A 13494-nucleotide genomic window follows, 5' to 3' on the forward strand; every position below is an offset into this window, starting at 1 on the left:
ACTCATAATGCAAAGCTGGCGTGGAAGTAACGTAGTGATGGTGGTCGGAGTCAAGAATTCCTGCAGAGACCTGGAACCCTTAACCCATGGTGATCACTGTTGGCCCAGTACTGCTTCACTGGGCCACGTTTTCCTGGCTTCCCGTGTCTGCGGATTTCAGAGCCGGAATGCTTTTGCTTAAATACATTTTTAACAGGGACATAGCACTGCCCTGGCTTACCGAACTCTGGTAACCGAAGGCTGAGGATGTCTCATGGGGTTATGCTGGCCTAAACTCTGCATCAACTGTCCCCTCTGCCTGAGTCATCTGCGTTCCTGCTGTAACGAGGAAACTCTGATTATCCAGTTTTTAGAGTAGCAGCCGTGTTAGTCTGTATTCACAAAAAAGAAAAGGAGTATTTGTGGCACCTTAGAGACTAACAAATTTATTTGAGCATAAGCTTTCGTGAGCTACAGCTACAGCTCACTTCATCGGATGGATTCGGTGGAAAATACAATGGGGAGATTTATATACACACCTCCTGATTATCCAACCTCCTGATTTTAACCTGTATCAAGTAAGTTCCACTGTATCTCATGGGGTGGAATTTAAATATTGCTTTGCCGCATCATCATGGGGTTGGCCCTGGGCGCTGGGAGACCCTGTGATCACAAGAGTGGCCCATGTGATCTCAAGCCAGCTCTGCATCTGTGATACTTGCCTTAGGCCCACCCCTCATCCCTCCTTCCTCACCTTCCCTGTTATCCGTTTTCTAAGAGCTTATCCTCTCTCTCCCTTTGGAAGGAATCCAGCCCCCTCTCCCACATCTCATTCAGTCCAGAATAAAGCAGCCAGTCAGCACTGTGATTTCCTCCTCTCTTGCTAGTGATGAGAGGAAGGAAAGAGCATGCCCCTTGTTGGGTTATTTGTACTTGTGGATGTGCTCACACAGGAAATGGAGTTCTCCTCATCCGGCAATTTACCAAGGTGTATTTCAGTCCCCGCCGCTTTTGCAAATCCCATTTTGTTGCCTTGGGCTTTTCCCTTCTCCACGGTGAGGCAGCTGGTCTCAAAGGCATCTGTTCCAAAAAGCCTGATTTGCCTTAGCAATAGGCAAACCTGCCTGACCCCCTCTGCTTAGATCAGTCCAGCTGAAGGCAGGGGTAGTTTCCATCCAGCTCATGCCCAGCCCTTGCCCCGACCTGTTGCTTTGCCAAAATCAGCAAGGATCCCAGCAGCTCTGGGCCCCCTTGCTTGGGACAGCTACTTTATTGAAAATCTCTTGTCCTGGGACTTTCCCAGGAAGGTACTGCAGTCTAGGGTGAGGCTGACAGAGGGAAACCCCACTGTGTGAAAGGTTTGATTACAGCAACTTGCCAAAGCCCAGCAAAGAGAGTAGTGAAGTTCAGGAAATGTAGACTTCAAATCCCATTGACTTCTGGGAGAAAAGTCAGTGAGAGGTACTGCTTAATGAAAAACTGAAACATTGTTTCACTAAGAAGGAAGAAGTGGGGCCGCTTAACACTGAGGATGGAGTGGAGGTTAAAGATAATCTAGGCATGGCCCAATATCTAAACAAATACTTTGCCTCAGTCTTTAATAAGGCTAAAGAGGATCTTGGGGATAATGGTAGCATGACAAATGGGAAGGAGGATATAGAGGTAGATATTACCATATCAGAGGTAGAAGCGAAACTGAAACAGCTTAATGGGACTAAATCGGGGGGCCCAGATAATCTTCATCCAAGAATATTAAAGGATTTGGCACCTGAAATTGCAAGCCCATTAGCAAGAATTTTTAATGAATCTGTAAACTCAGGAATAGTACCGAATGATTGGAGAATTGCTAATATAGTTCCTATTTTTAAGAAAGGAAAAAAAAGTGATCCGGGTAACTACAGGCCAGTTAGTTTGACATCTGTAGTATGCAAGGTCCTGGAAAAAATTTTGAAGGAGAAATTAGTTAAGGACATTGAAGTCAATGGTAAATGGGACAAAATACAACATGGTTTTACAAAAGGTAGATCGTGCCAAACCAACCTAATCTCCTTTTTTGAAAAAGTAACAGATTTTTCAGATAAAGGAAATGCAGTGGATCTAATTTACCTAGATTTCAGTAAGTCATTTGATACCGTGCCACATGGGGAATTATTAGTTACATTGGAGAAGATGGGGATCAATATGAACATCAAAAGGTGGATAAGGAATTGGTTAAAGGGGAGACTGCAACGGGTCCTACTGAAAGGTGAACTGTCAGGTTGGAGGGAGGTTACCAGTGGAGTTCCTCAGGGATCGGTTTTGGGACCAATCTTATTTAATCTTTTTATTACTGACCCTGGCACAAAAAGTGGGAGTGTGCTAATAAAGTTTGCAGATGATACAAAGCTGGGAGGTATTGCCAATTCAGAGAAGGATCGGGATATTATACAGGAGGATCTGGATGACCTTGTAAACTGGAGTAATAGTAATAGGATGAAATTTAATAGTGAGAAGTGTAAGATTATGCATTTAGGGATTAATAACAAGAATTTTAGTTATAAGTTGGGGACGCATCAATTAGAAGTAACGGAAGAGGAGAAGGACCTTGGAGTATTGGTTGACCATAGGATGACTATGAGTTGCCAATGTGATATGGCTGTGAAAAAAGCTAATGCGGTTTTGGGATGCATCAGGAGAGGCATTTCCAGTAGGGATAAGGAGGTTTTAGTACCGTTATACAAGGCACTGGTGAGACCTCACCTAGAATACTGTGTGCAGTTCTGGTCTCCCATGTTTAAAAAGGATGAATTCAAACTGGAGCAGGTACAGCGAAGGGCTACTAGGATGATCCGAGGAATGGAAAACTTGTCTTATGAAAGGAGACTTAAGGAGCTTGGCTTGTTTAGCCTAACTAAAAGAAGGCTGAGGGGAGATATGATTGCTCTCTATAAATATATCAGAGGGATAAATATAGGAGAGGGAGAGGAATTTTTAAGCTCAGCACCAATGTGGACACAAGAACAAATGGGTATAAACTGGCCACCAGGAAGTTTAGACTTGAAATCAGACGAAGGTTTTTAACCATCAGAGGAGTGAAGTTTTGGAATAGCCTTCCAAGGGAAGCAGTGGGGGCAAAAGATCTATCTGGTTTTAAGATTCTACTCGATAAGTTTATGGAGGAGATGGTATGATGGGATAATGGGATTTTGGTAAGTAATTGATCTTTAAATATTCAGGGTAAATAGGCCAAATCCCCTGAGATGGGATATTAGATGGATGGGATCTGAGTTACTATAGAAAATTCTTTCCTGGGTATGGTGAATCTGGCTGGTGAATCTTGCCCATATGCTCAGGGTTTAGCTGATCGCCATATTTGGGGTCGGGAAGGAATTTTCCTCCAGGGCAGATTGGAGAGGCCCTGGAGGTTTTTTGCCTTCCTCTGTAGCATGGGGCATGGTTGACTTGAGGGAGGCTTTTCTGCTCCTTGAAGTCTTTGAACCATGATTTAAGGACTTCAATAGCTCAGACATGGGTGAGGTTTTTCATAGGAGTGGGTGGGTGACGTTCTGTGGCCTGTGCTGTGCAGGAAGTCGGACTAGATGATCAGAATGGTCCCTTCTGACCTTAGTATCTATGAATCTATGAATTGTTGAATTAACTATTGAGTTGCTGGCCATGCCTCCCATTGTACACAGATTAGATCATAAACAATACCACATTGCTAACGTTGTAAGCAAACCAGGCAGAAGTTGGGCAATGCCAAAGGTAATGTTACAAGTGCAACTTTATTTATCTTCCTAGTGGGTAGGACTTTTGCCCTGAAATCCTATGTTGTTGTTTCTACAGGCCCCTTGCCCGATTCAGTGCTCGCTGAATGAGGCAGCTGTTCGGTATTTATTTGTCAATTTTTCTTGACCCAACCTTCCCCCCACCTATATCTTGGGCCTTCACAGTGTGGTGTCCTGCCCACCCAAAAGATGAAGCAAGCTCCCTGAAATCCACAGCCTGGGGTGTCTTCTCTCTGTTATCACATGGAATTTGTGCCTAAAAGCAGGACAAACCTGTCTGGCTCCTGCAGTTACGGAACTTCACTGATATAAGCATAACTGGGACACTGTATATTATAATGTGATTGTGCAGCCACATTAGTTCATGCATAATTGTCTTCCTTGCTGGATATGCAGAACAACTCTCTTCCAGAATCAGCTTTATTATTTATTTATTTATTTATTTACTTTATTTATTAAATGTGTTTAAAACCTTTAAAATGTGACCCCTGGGTAATGATGTAGTGCTGCCTGTGCGAATCTTCTGAAACAATAGAGCTAAGAGGTGGGAACTGCCCCAATAATCTGTTTAGGGACGTTAACTCTGAAGGCTAATGAGATAATGTAGGCATTTCAAGAATTTCACTGCAGATCATTTTATTCAAAAGGTTATGCTAATACGTTTGTCTGTTTGGTTGTTGGAAGTGGCAGCAGATATTGCAGTGGGGAGCAATGGGACAGCTGGTTGCTATTCAGCTTAGTTGGGGGTTGAATACAAGGAATTCATACTACAAATTTGGAGTAACCTCTACCCAGAAAGGGGAGGGAAAGAGGAGCTGCATCTACCTCTCCAGTTTCAAAAATCTTCTAACCTCCGCCCCCATTACCAGCAACCTTTACAAAGCAGTCCAGTGTGTTCAGTGCAAAAATCTGCAGCCGCTGACAATCTAGAGGTATTGTCCAACTGAACTTGAATTGCAAATTTAATGAATATTGAGGGAGAAAGGAGTATTGGGAACTTAGCAAAGCAGTAAGGAAGAGAGGGCTTAGTGGAGCAAACAGTGGCATAATTCAGGGGTTCCTGCCACATAGGTTCCTACTGCATAATGTACCACATAGGACTTTGATTGTAACTTCATTGCCTGCCAGCCAGCCAGAGTCCAGTTACACCCAGTGTGCCAATCTAAAACCTTCTTGCGCTGTCACATGTCACTTAGGGCATAAACCACCATCCCTGTCTATCCTGGGTTGCTCTTTGCTTGTCCTCCATGTTGTTAAGTCCCTGAAGTTTTTCCTCTCTGTCTGACACAAGGATTCTCTCAGTCAGCCTGTTTTCCACGTTCCCTACCCAATGGCAGATGCTCTGGCTTCATTCTTAACATGAGCTATTTCCGTCTTTTCTGGGTATCTTTAGAGATAAGGGGTTGTTGAACACTCTGATGGATCTCGACATTTGTTATAAATTCATTCAAGTTAATACCTAGTATTTGTATTTAATACCTAAGGCATTGAGATGTCGGTATCTTTAGGAGGATTTCTAGCTTGCACGTAGGGTGACCAGATGTTCCGATTTTTGGGTCTTTTTCTTATATAGGCTCCTATTACGCCACGCTCCCTGTCCCGATTTTTCACATTTGCTGTCTGGTCACCCTACTTGCACATCTGTATGTTAAAGTGGCAGTGACATTGGAGTTGAAGATTTGTAGTTTTGTCTTTAAAATTGGTAGATTTTTGATGACCAAATCTTGTTTAAACTGGTGAAGTGCCAGGTTGTGACATTTTCTTCCTGGACATCCCCACTGGCTTGCATGTTACTGCCGAAACATGTGAACTCTTACATTCCTTTGTCTTCTAACGTAACACGGGAGTTGGGAGTTGCTAGGGTTCTCATTAGATTTGTTTTTTCATAACTGATTTTTAAATCTATCTTTCTTGCACTGCTGGGCGTTCTTTGCTTACATATGGGTGGAGCTGTCATTTAGAAGAGCTTTGTCGCCAGCAAAACCTAAATTTTCGAATGTACTGTATTTAAATCACATCAGGCTTGTATTGTATTCATCCACGCTTCTCGTCATGAAGTTAGTGGCAATGACAAACAGGAGAGGAGAGAGTGCATCCTTGTTCAACACCAGTGTTTATGTTAAATCATTTATTCAAGCTCTTCCCATAATTAAGACAAGAGCGTCTGGTTTGGGTATCTAGACTAGTTCCGAAACAACAGGCTATTGAAGCATTATGATCGAGCTTTTCAAATTAAAAATAATAGGAACTGGACACCCTTTGGTGGCTTTGAAAATCTCAGCCTCTGAGCCCTGTAGCAACTTGCAAAGGTTTTAGTTAGCACAATGACTGTGGAAGCTCTTTTATTCTGCTGTTCTCTTTTTATTCTATTTATTTATTCTATTTATTATTTATTTATGCTGTTTATTCACCTGTTCTCTTGCTGTGTTCAGAATCGTGCTGCTGATGTTAGAGCCCATAATAAGGTTTACTGCTGTTTACATTGTAAAGCCAGTGCAGCTATTGGGGAGGGAGCTGCAGTTTTGTTTGGTTTGCACATTATTTACACAATTGTTTGTTCAGTTCCTATGGCAGCATCTTTCCTTCTAGGGACTGACATGCACAGCTTAACCAGAGTAATAATACACCACAGCTGGGTCAAGGTGCCTGGCAATGATACATGAGATAGAAAGAACCAGACTTGACTCTGACTTGCAGGGTGAGCTTGCAGTTACGGAAAAAAAATCTTTTTCTTGCCTGCTGATCACACTTGTCGCAGAGTCACAGAGATCCAGTAAATAAGGAGCCCAACTATACCCCTTTTCAGAATAACTTTTTGGAGCAAGACTGCACTTTGAAATTCCATGGGTGTTTCTCAGTGGAATAGCTTTGCTAGTAACAATAGCTACCCTCCTCAGTGGCCCAGGTAGCAAAGCCAGCTGAATGTTAATGGTTCACGGTATGAGCAGGAATGGGGAGGACTGGCTAGGGCTGTGAACTGACAACGAAGGAAGCAAGTGTCAGGAGATGTATTTTACTAGTGATGCAGTTTCCACTGGTCTGGATAGATGTGACCTTTTTCCACTCCCTCAGTGGCTGATAAATCTTGCATCTTCTCCTTCAGAAATCATTTTTAATACCAGGGTAGAAATAAGTTGTGTACTCTGTGAAGGTAGTTATCTGAGACCTGAGATGGCTTTCTAGGTCTCTTGGCTAAGATTAGTGGCAGTATCCCTGTATTGGAGGCATTCTCTGTCTGGCCTCTTTCCCCAGCTCGCTCTCCGGGTCTTTTCTCTCTCTCACGTCTCTGCTCTCCTACTTGCTAGATGCACAAGTGGGAAGGTGTGTGGTAATAACGGTGTGAGACTTGGAATTGGGGGATGTTAAATATCTGGGTGACCACAGTAGGAGTTACTTGCCTCATTACCTTTGTACCATGTACCCACAATTGCCATCAGGCCAAGTTCAAGTCCTGCAAGATGCTCAGGGGTCGGGGCCCGGAGCATTTAAAAAATCCTAAAGCTCCTGGATGAGGAGTGTGGGTGACACCACCGCTGCTCTGGTACAATGGGACTCTCTACTGCAAGGGTAAAGTTCATCTGTGCATAAGATGGAGATTTCGCGGGATCAGTCCCAGACTGTGGAACAGACTCCTCCAGGAACTGAGGACCATCCCAAACATCCGCTCCAAGTGCCATGTGCATTTCCCTTACTTGCCTTCCCTGATATCACCAGGGAGCAGCGTGGACTCTGCCAAAACAATTCCCAATGAACCACACGTGACAGACATTAGTCACGTCACTTAATGTGTGAATGGAAGGTGCTCAGATACTGTGTCAATGAGGGCAGGATAAGAACAGAATAGAATGAACACACTGGGTTTCTAGCTCTCACTGACATGAAGTGCTAGCCCCATACTCCATGAGTTATCGGTTCCTTCTGTGCACCCCCACTGCCAACTCTGGAGTTTCTGGTGTATTTGAAATGTGGTTTTCCTTTCTCTCTCTGATAGCTGGGCTGTGTTTGAACTGCTGGAGCCTGCAGGAGCTGGTCAGCCGAGATGCAGGAAACTACCTCATCCTCCTGGAGAAAATCTTGCAGAAAACCAAAGAGGTAAGGCCCTGCAAGCTTAGAAAGATGCCCCAGCAGGGAGGCGGCTTGGGGCAATGGGTGCTTTGTTGTCATTAGGATGGAGTCTGGCAGGGGGTCCTGCTCTGAAGTCTGTAAAGAAGCCTCGTCCCATATATAATTTGGATGCATGTGTGAAGGGTTTTAGGCTAGGGTTATCTGAAATGCTAGGGTAACCCACTGGCGAGTGTGTTGCAAGATTCCCTCTGTGCTCAGTCTGCAGGGGATCTGAGTCTGTTACAGAGCACACAAGGGAGCCTTGGCTTTGTAGCTCAAGATGTAGCAGCTGGTGCTTTTAGATCTGATGGCCCAGATTCAAGGTAGTGGCTGTTGCACTAGCATGGTGCTCCCTGCTATCACTTTGGAACTTATTCCAAATCCCACTGAAATCAAGTTGGATTTGAGTGGGTTTTGGGAAAGGCACTTTACTTATATCTTGTATCCTTTTCCCTCACACTTTGTCTTTTTGTCTTTTAACAGTAAGTTCCTCAAAACAAGGACTCTGTGTGTGTGTGTGTGTGTGTGTGTGTGTGAGAGAGAGAGAGAGAGAGAGAGAGAGAGAGAGTGCACACACCTGTGCATGTACAGCACCTAACACAATGTGGGCCTTGAGCCTGACTGGAGTCTTTGGACACTATTGTGATATTGATGAGAATCTCAGTGAGCACTTGAAGTCTAGGAATTTGAGAGCATTTGCATCATTTCTGGTACCAGTTCTTTCCTGTACTATAGTCCAGTTGGTGGTAGGTTATTTCACAGAAATGAGAGGCGACTGTGTTAGCGAAACTCCTTCCAAACCAGGTTGAGTGCACTCACCTTCTTCCTTAGACAAGAGGTTGGGCCCAGATCCTCACAGGTATTCAGGTACCTAACTCCCATTGAAGTTAGGTGCCTAAATCCTTTGAGAACCTGGGCCTTATGGCCTTCAGCATAGTGTCTAGTGGGGTAGAAGCAAACAGTGTTAGAACCATGTTCACAGATCCCTCCCTGCCTTTAGTAGGAACAAGTTGGTAGTATGGCTTGAGACTGGATCTGGGTGGTTGATGCTGCAAAACACAGTTCCTATGGTTCTGATAAATCCCTTTGAAGGCCTTTGTGTCCTTCTTGTGATGTCTCTCTGTGAATATTCTCCCAAATAGTCGCTGGTAGGAAAGTTCCTGGAAACGGGGAATTTTAAGTGAATGTTGGAAAATGTTTGTAGAATATGAATGTTGAATTCCTAATAAATCCTGGCACCTAATTCTAAGAATTATGCACATACAGCCAGGCAATGGAAACATACCATGTGACTTGTGCCCAATCAGAATTAACCAACACAGCTTGAATTTCAAATATCACACACTAGTAGTGAGGCCTTAGGAAGGCACTCATGAGCAAGCTCCAGGTGACTGTGGAGATGAAGGCGGAATGAAAACTGAAATATGACTAAATGATCTTGGTAGTTTTTTGCTGTCCGCTGTAGCATATGAGTGTGGGTCACTTGCCAGGGTTCTGTGTATCTCTTACTTAGTCATTTCCCAGCCATTGCGGGGGGCCTTGGGCCTGGTGCACCTCAGTCCCTCCTGTTCTCTCTGCGTGTCATGTAAAAGTCTAGTCTCTTGATGGCTGTAATGCTTTTGATCTAATTTCAGTTGTTGGGCATAGTGTGCTGGTGCAGGTGGTGTTGGTGGCCTGTAGTATACAGGAGATCAGAGTAGGTGGTCTGCTCATCCTGTCTGTCCTGGAGCTCTGACTAGACTAAGAATTACTGGCAGGAATTACCTGGCAAATAATTCAAACAACAAATTCAATCACATCATAAACTGTTCACAGACCACTTGCAAAGAGGCAAATGCTTGTCAATTAAATAAATTAATCCATGTGAGCTTAGAGACTTGCCCCATCTATACTTGTGGACTGCACAGAGTGCATAATGCTACATGTGCTATCAAATACCAAGCAGCATCACGTTCCTCCAGCAAGGTCGGTCACAGTAGCATGAACAGGGTGTCAGTGCTTGGGAAGAATGGAACCTGTAGCTCAACTTGACTCCTTTCCCATGAGCCCTCGCAGGTAGGTCTCTTGCTTTCCATGGAGGAAGGAAGCCTTTGAGCAGGAGGAAGTAAGAGTGTTATGCCAATGAAAGAGAAGCTGGTATCTGGCCTGCAGGCTTGCTGGTCAATTGGCCGTGTTCTCTCTCTCAGCACTGGAGATACCCAACTCTGCGCGTGAACCCCCAAATGTGAATCTGATTTGCCATGACTTGGCCCCATTCCAGCTAGTCCCGCTCCAGTCAGTGTGCAAAGGTGTCAGCCCCTGTGCCCAAATGACTTGAATTTTGCAGATATTGTAATAGGGTTAATGACTGAGCATCAGTGCCTGGAGACAGTCGAGCTGGCCCGAGGTCAGACCTTTGGAGCTCAGCTTCTGGCATGTGGGAACTGCAGAGAAAAGGGATGTGGTAGTGCACTGGGAAAAAGAGCAAGCCTGAACATCTGCACTTTGAATAGCATCACAAGACACAAGGAGAGGTTTCCTACTTCCTGAAGTGCTGCTATGTGCATGACCTCCAGTCCCACAATAGCGACCGCCTTCCTAGGCTTTTGGGGAGCAGCCCAGATTCCAGTCTCATTCTCCATTGTGTGCTGGCCATTGTGCAGGGGGAAGCCGGGGAAGGGAGATCCCAGCCATACAGTTCCAGGAGTCCTGGGCATGCATGTTTCTAGGGGCAGGGCTGCAGTTGGTTTGGTGCGCTAGGATTTATGAGGCTTGGCTTCCTGAAACCTTCCCTTGTTGCAAGCTTTTCTTTTTTTGCCTGTCTAATTCAAAAGGAATTGATGGCTTCCTGCTATTTTAATGGAAGCTTTGCCTGGGCTATTCTGGTTTGCTTTGCAACCAAAAATACATTTGGAACTTAGGGACTGAGCAAATGCTAGCATCTGTAGTAAGCAGCAGGCTGCTAGGGTTTGCTATGTCCAGCTAAGCATGGGAAGTGAAGGATCAGAGGTGCTGAACTGTTAACCTTCAACAAGTCCATCTTCTGATGTGAGGCCATCAGCCCTCCCAAGTTAAGTAGCCTCAAGACTTGGGTGGGAGACCTTAGCCTGGCAGGAGGGGGTGTTAGGGACTCTGGAGTTCAAGCGAGCAAATAATTCGCATTGCAGTGTTGCCAACCCTTACAATTTTATCATGAGTCTGGCAATATTTGATATTTTTCTTAAAGCCCCAGCTCCTAGATTCATGTGAGTAAGTGAGAATCTCAGCTTTCGATTTTGTAAAAAGTTTCTAGCCTTTCTAGTTAAGGAGAAAATCTTAAAAACATGACCCAAATGTACTTACCCTAAAGACTCAAACCAAAAGAACTAAAATGAACCAAAAATATGTCTGTTGGGGTTTTTTAGGCCTGATTCATGATTTTTAAATGGCTGGGGTTGGCAATATAGCAACTAATAAGTTGATTATTTTTAATCTTTTCCCCCTTTTCTCCAATCGTTCAGGAACACCTCATGCTATTCCTGTATGGATGTATAATTATTGGTGAATTTCCTCAGTGAATAATTCTTAGTCTGCAGATTGTCCATAATTAGCTTTGTTGCAAATTTTCGCAATGTTGCCTAGTGATGTAAGTCAGCTGCTGTTGTTTCTGTTATCTGGTTGCATGATTTACATTCAATACCCAGCACACATTGCAACATGTGTGAATAGAGTTCTGTCGCTCAGAAAATGTAAAGGGTCACAAACTTGGCTGGATATAAATTCCCTTTTGAATTTGAATAGTTGCAAAAATATTTTCCATTATTCACACATGTGAATCTAGGATTGACTGGCACCAGCTAATATACATTTTTAACATGACTATCTTTGTCCTCGCTGGGCGCTAAGTAGCATTTAACAGAGTGTTAATTTAAAGATTGTAGTTAATACATTTTCTAATGCTCCTCATTTTCCCGGTGTAGACAAAGCTTGGATATGTTGTGCCAATGGCCTAGTCTGTACTGCAAAGGTAGGTTGATATAGCTGCATTGGTTAGGGATGTGAAAAATCCATGCTCCTGACAAGCGTAGGTACGCCAACTAATCCCCAGTGCAGACACGGCGTAGTTATGCCAACCTAAGGCCAGGTATACACTACAGATATATATCAGTATAACAATTTTGCCCCGGGGTGTGAAAAGTCCTGTTGAGTCCTGTGCAGTGCCTGTTGAAGTCAATGGGAATCTTAGCATTAATGTCATTGGGTGGGATACTGGACAGACCCTATATGAGCAATTCTTGCGATCGGATGGTTTCCTACAAAGCTTCCTTCCGTCTTCTGACAGCTTTTGGGTATTTCTGTAACCAAGTAGCGCTGCTGATACTCCTCTTCTCGTGTGTATTTCCTGCAGGTCCAAGAGACGTGCAACTATGACCTCCTCACTCCATTGGCTCTGCTCTTCTATTGTGCAGCTCTGTGTGTAAGTCCTAAATTTTTTAACCAATTGTAACTTCAGCTTCAGGGACGGGCTGAGAATTGGAGCCCTGGCCTAGCTGAAAGCAGAATAATGTCATTATATAAAACATAAGAACTGCCATACTGGGTCCATCTAGCCCAGTTTCCTGCATCCGACAGTGACCAGTACCAGGGCTTCAGGGGAGTGTACAGAACAGGTCAATTTTGGATAGTTCTCAGCTTCTGGTAGTCGGAGGTTTAGGGTTGCCCTGTGCATGGGGTTGCATCCCTGACCATTGTGGCTAATAGCTATTGATGGGCCTCTCTTCCAGGAACTTATCTTGTTCTTTTTATAACCCAGTTATACTTTTGGGATATCCTCACCTGAAGTACTGTGCTCTGCCCTAGTCTTCTCATCTGGAAAAAGATCTAGCAGATGTGAAAAGGGATCAGAAACAAGCAACCAAATATCATAAGTCGGAGAGACTGAAAAGTTTGGGTCCATTTATGTTTAGAGAGGAGATAAATGAGAGGGGACGTGATAGAAGTATACAAAATAACCTGTGTATAGAAGGTGAATCTGCCCCATTTGTTCTTTCTCGTAATTAATCAAATCAAGGGAACTTCTAATGAAACCCAAAGACAATACATTTAAAACGGATAAAAGGAAATACTTTTTTTTCACACAATGAACTGTGCAGTTCATTGCTCCAAGATCTCTGGGAGGCCCAGAACTAAGCAGGATTCATAAAAGGGTTAAGCATCTGAAAGGATGGAAACATCCATGGTTGCTAAGAGTATGTTCTCTTTAGTAAGAGAGAAACTCTCCTGCTTTGGAGCATAAGCCACTAACTGATGGAGTTTAGGAAGAAACAACCCCGACAGGCAGGTTATTCTGTAGTTGTCCAGGGAAGGGTTTCTTGAACCTTCCTCAGAAGCATCCAGTGCTAGCTACAGTCAGAGAGTGGACTGTACAACCTCTGGTCTGATCTAGACTGAGAGTTGTTTTTATTATGCTCCCAGCGCCAGCCCAGATACCTGCTTCCCCATGTTGCTAATGGCCGCTGAAACCTCCTCTTTTATTTGGGCTATCGAGCAGCTCAGTTTGGGAGCCTAGTTTGGGGCCTGGGAGGATCTGAATCTGTCTGAATGGTGTCGGGGGGCAGGGAGGGACCAAAGCCAAAGAGGAAGGACAGGCCTCCATGACTGTGTCCTTCACCCACCTTGGATTGTA

General features: G+C 44.2%; 1 protein-coding gene across 3 annotated transcripts in view; it reads left to right on the plus strand.

Annotated features, from left to right (window-relative positions):
• PIK3R5 (phosphoinositide-3-kinase regulatory subunit 5) overlaps positions 1–13494 on the plus strand; it is a 102069-nt gene that overhangs the window by 56864 nt on the left and 31711 nt on the right. For all 3 annotated transcript variants that reach the window (XM_038372200.2, XM_038372201.2, XM_043496434.1), the window contains 2 exons: positions 7738–7838; positions 12217–12285. In XM_038372200.2, the coding sequence (XP_038228128.1) occupies positions 7738–7838; positions 12217–12285 (170 nt within the window). The remainder of the gene's footprint in view (positions 1–7737; positions 7839–12216; positions 12286–13494) is intronic.

The sequence above is a fragment of the Dermochelys coriacea genome, chromosome 14, assembly GCF_009764565.3.
Source record: "Dermochelys coriacea isolate rDerCor1 chromosome 14, rDerCor1.pri.v4, whole genome shotgun sequence".
In the NCBI taxonomy this organism is placed as follows: Eukaryota; Metazoa; Chordata; order Testudines; family Dermochelyidae; genus Dermochelys; species Dermochelys coriacea.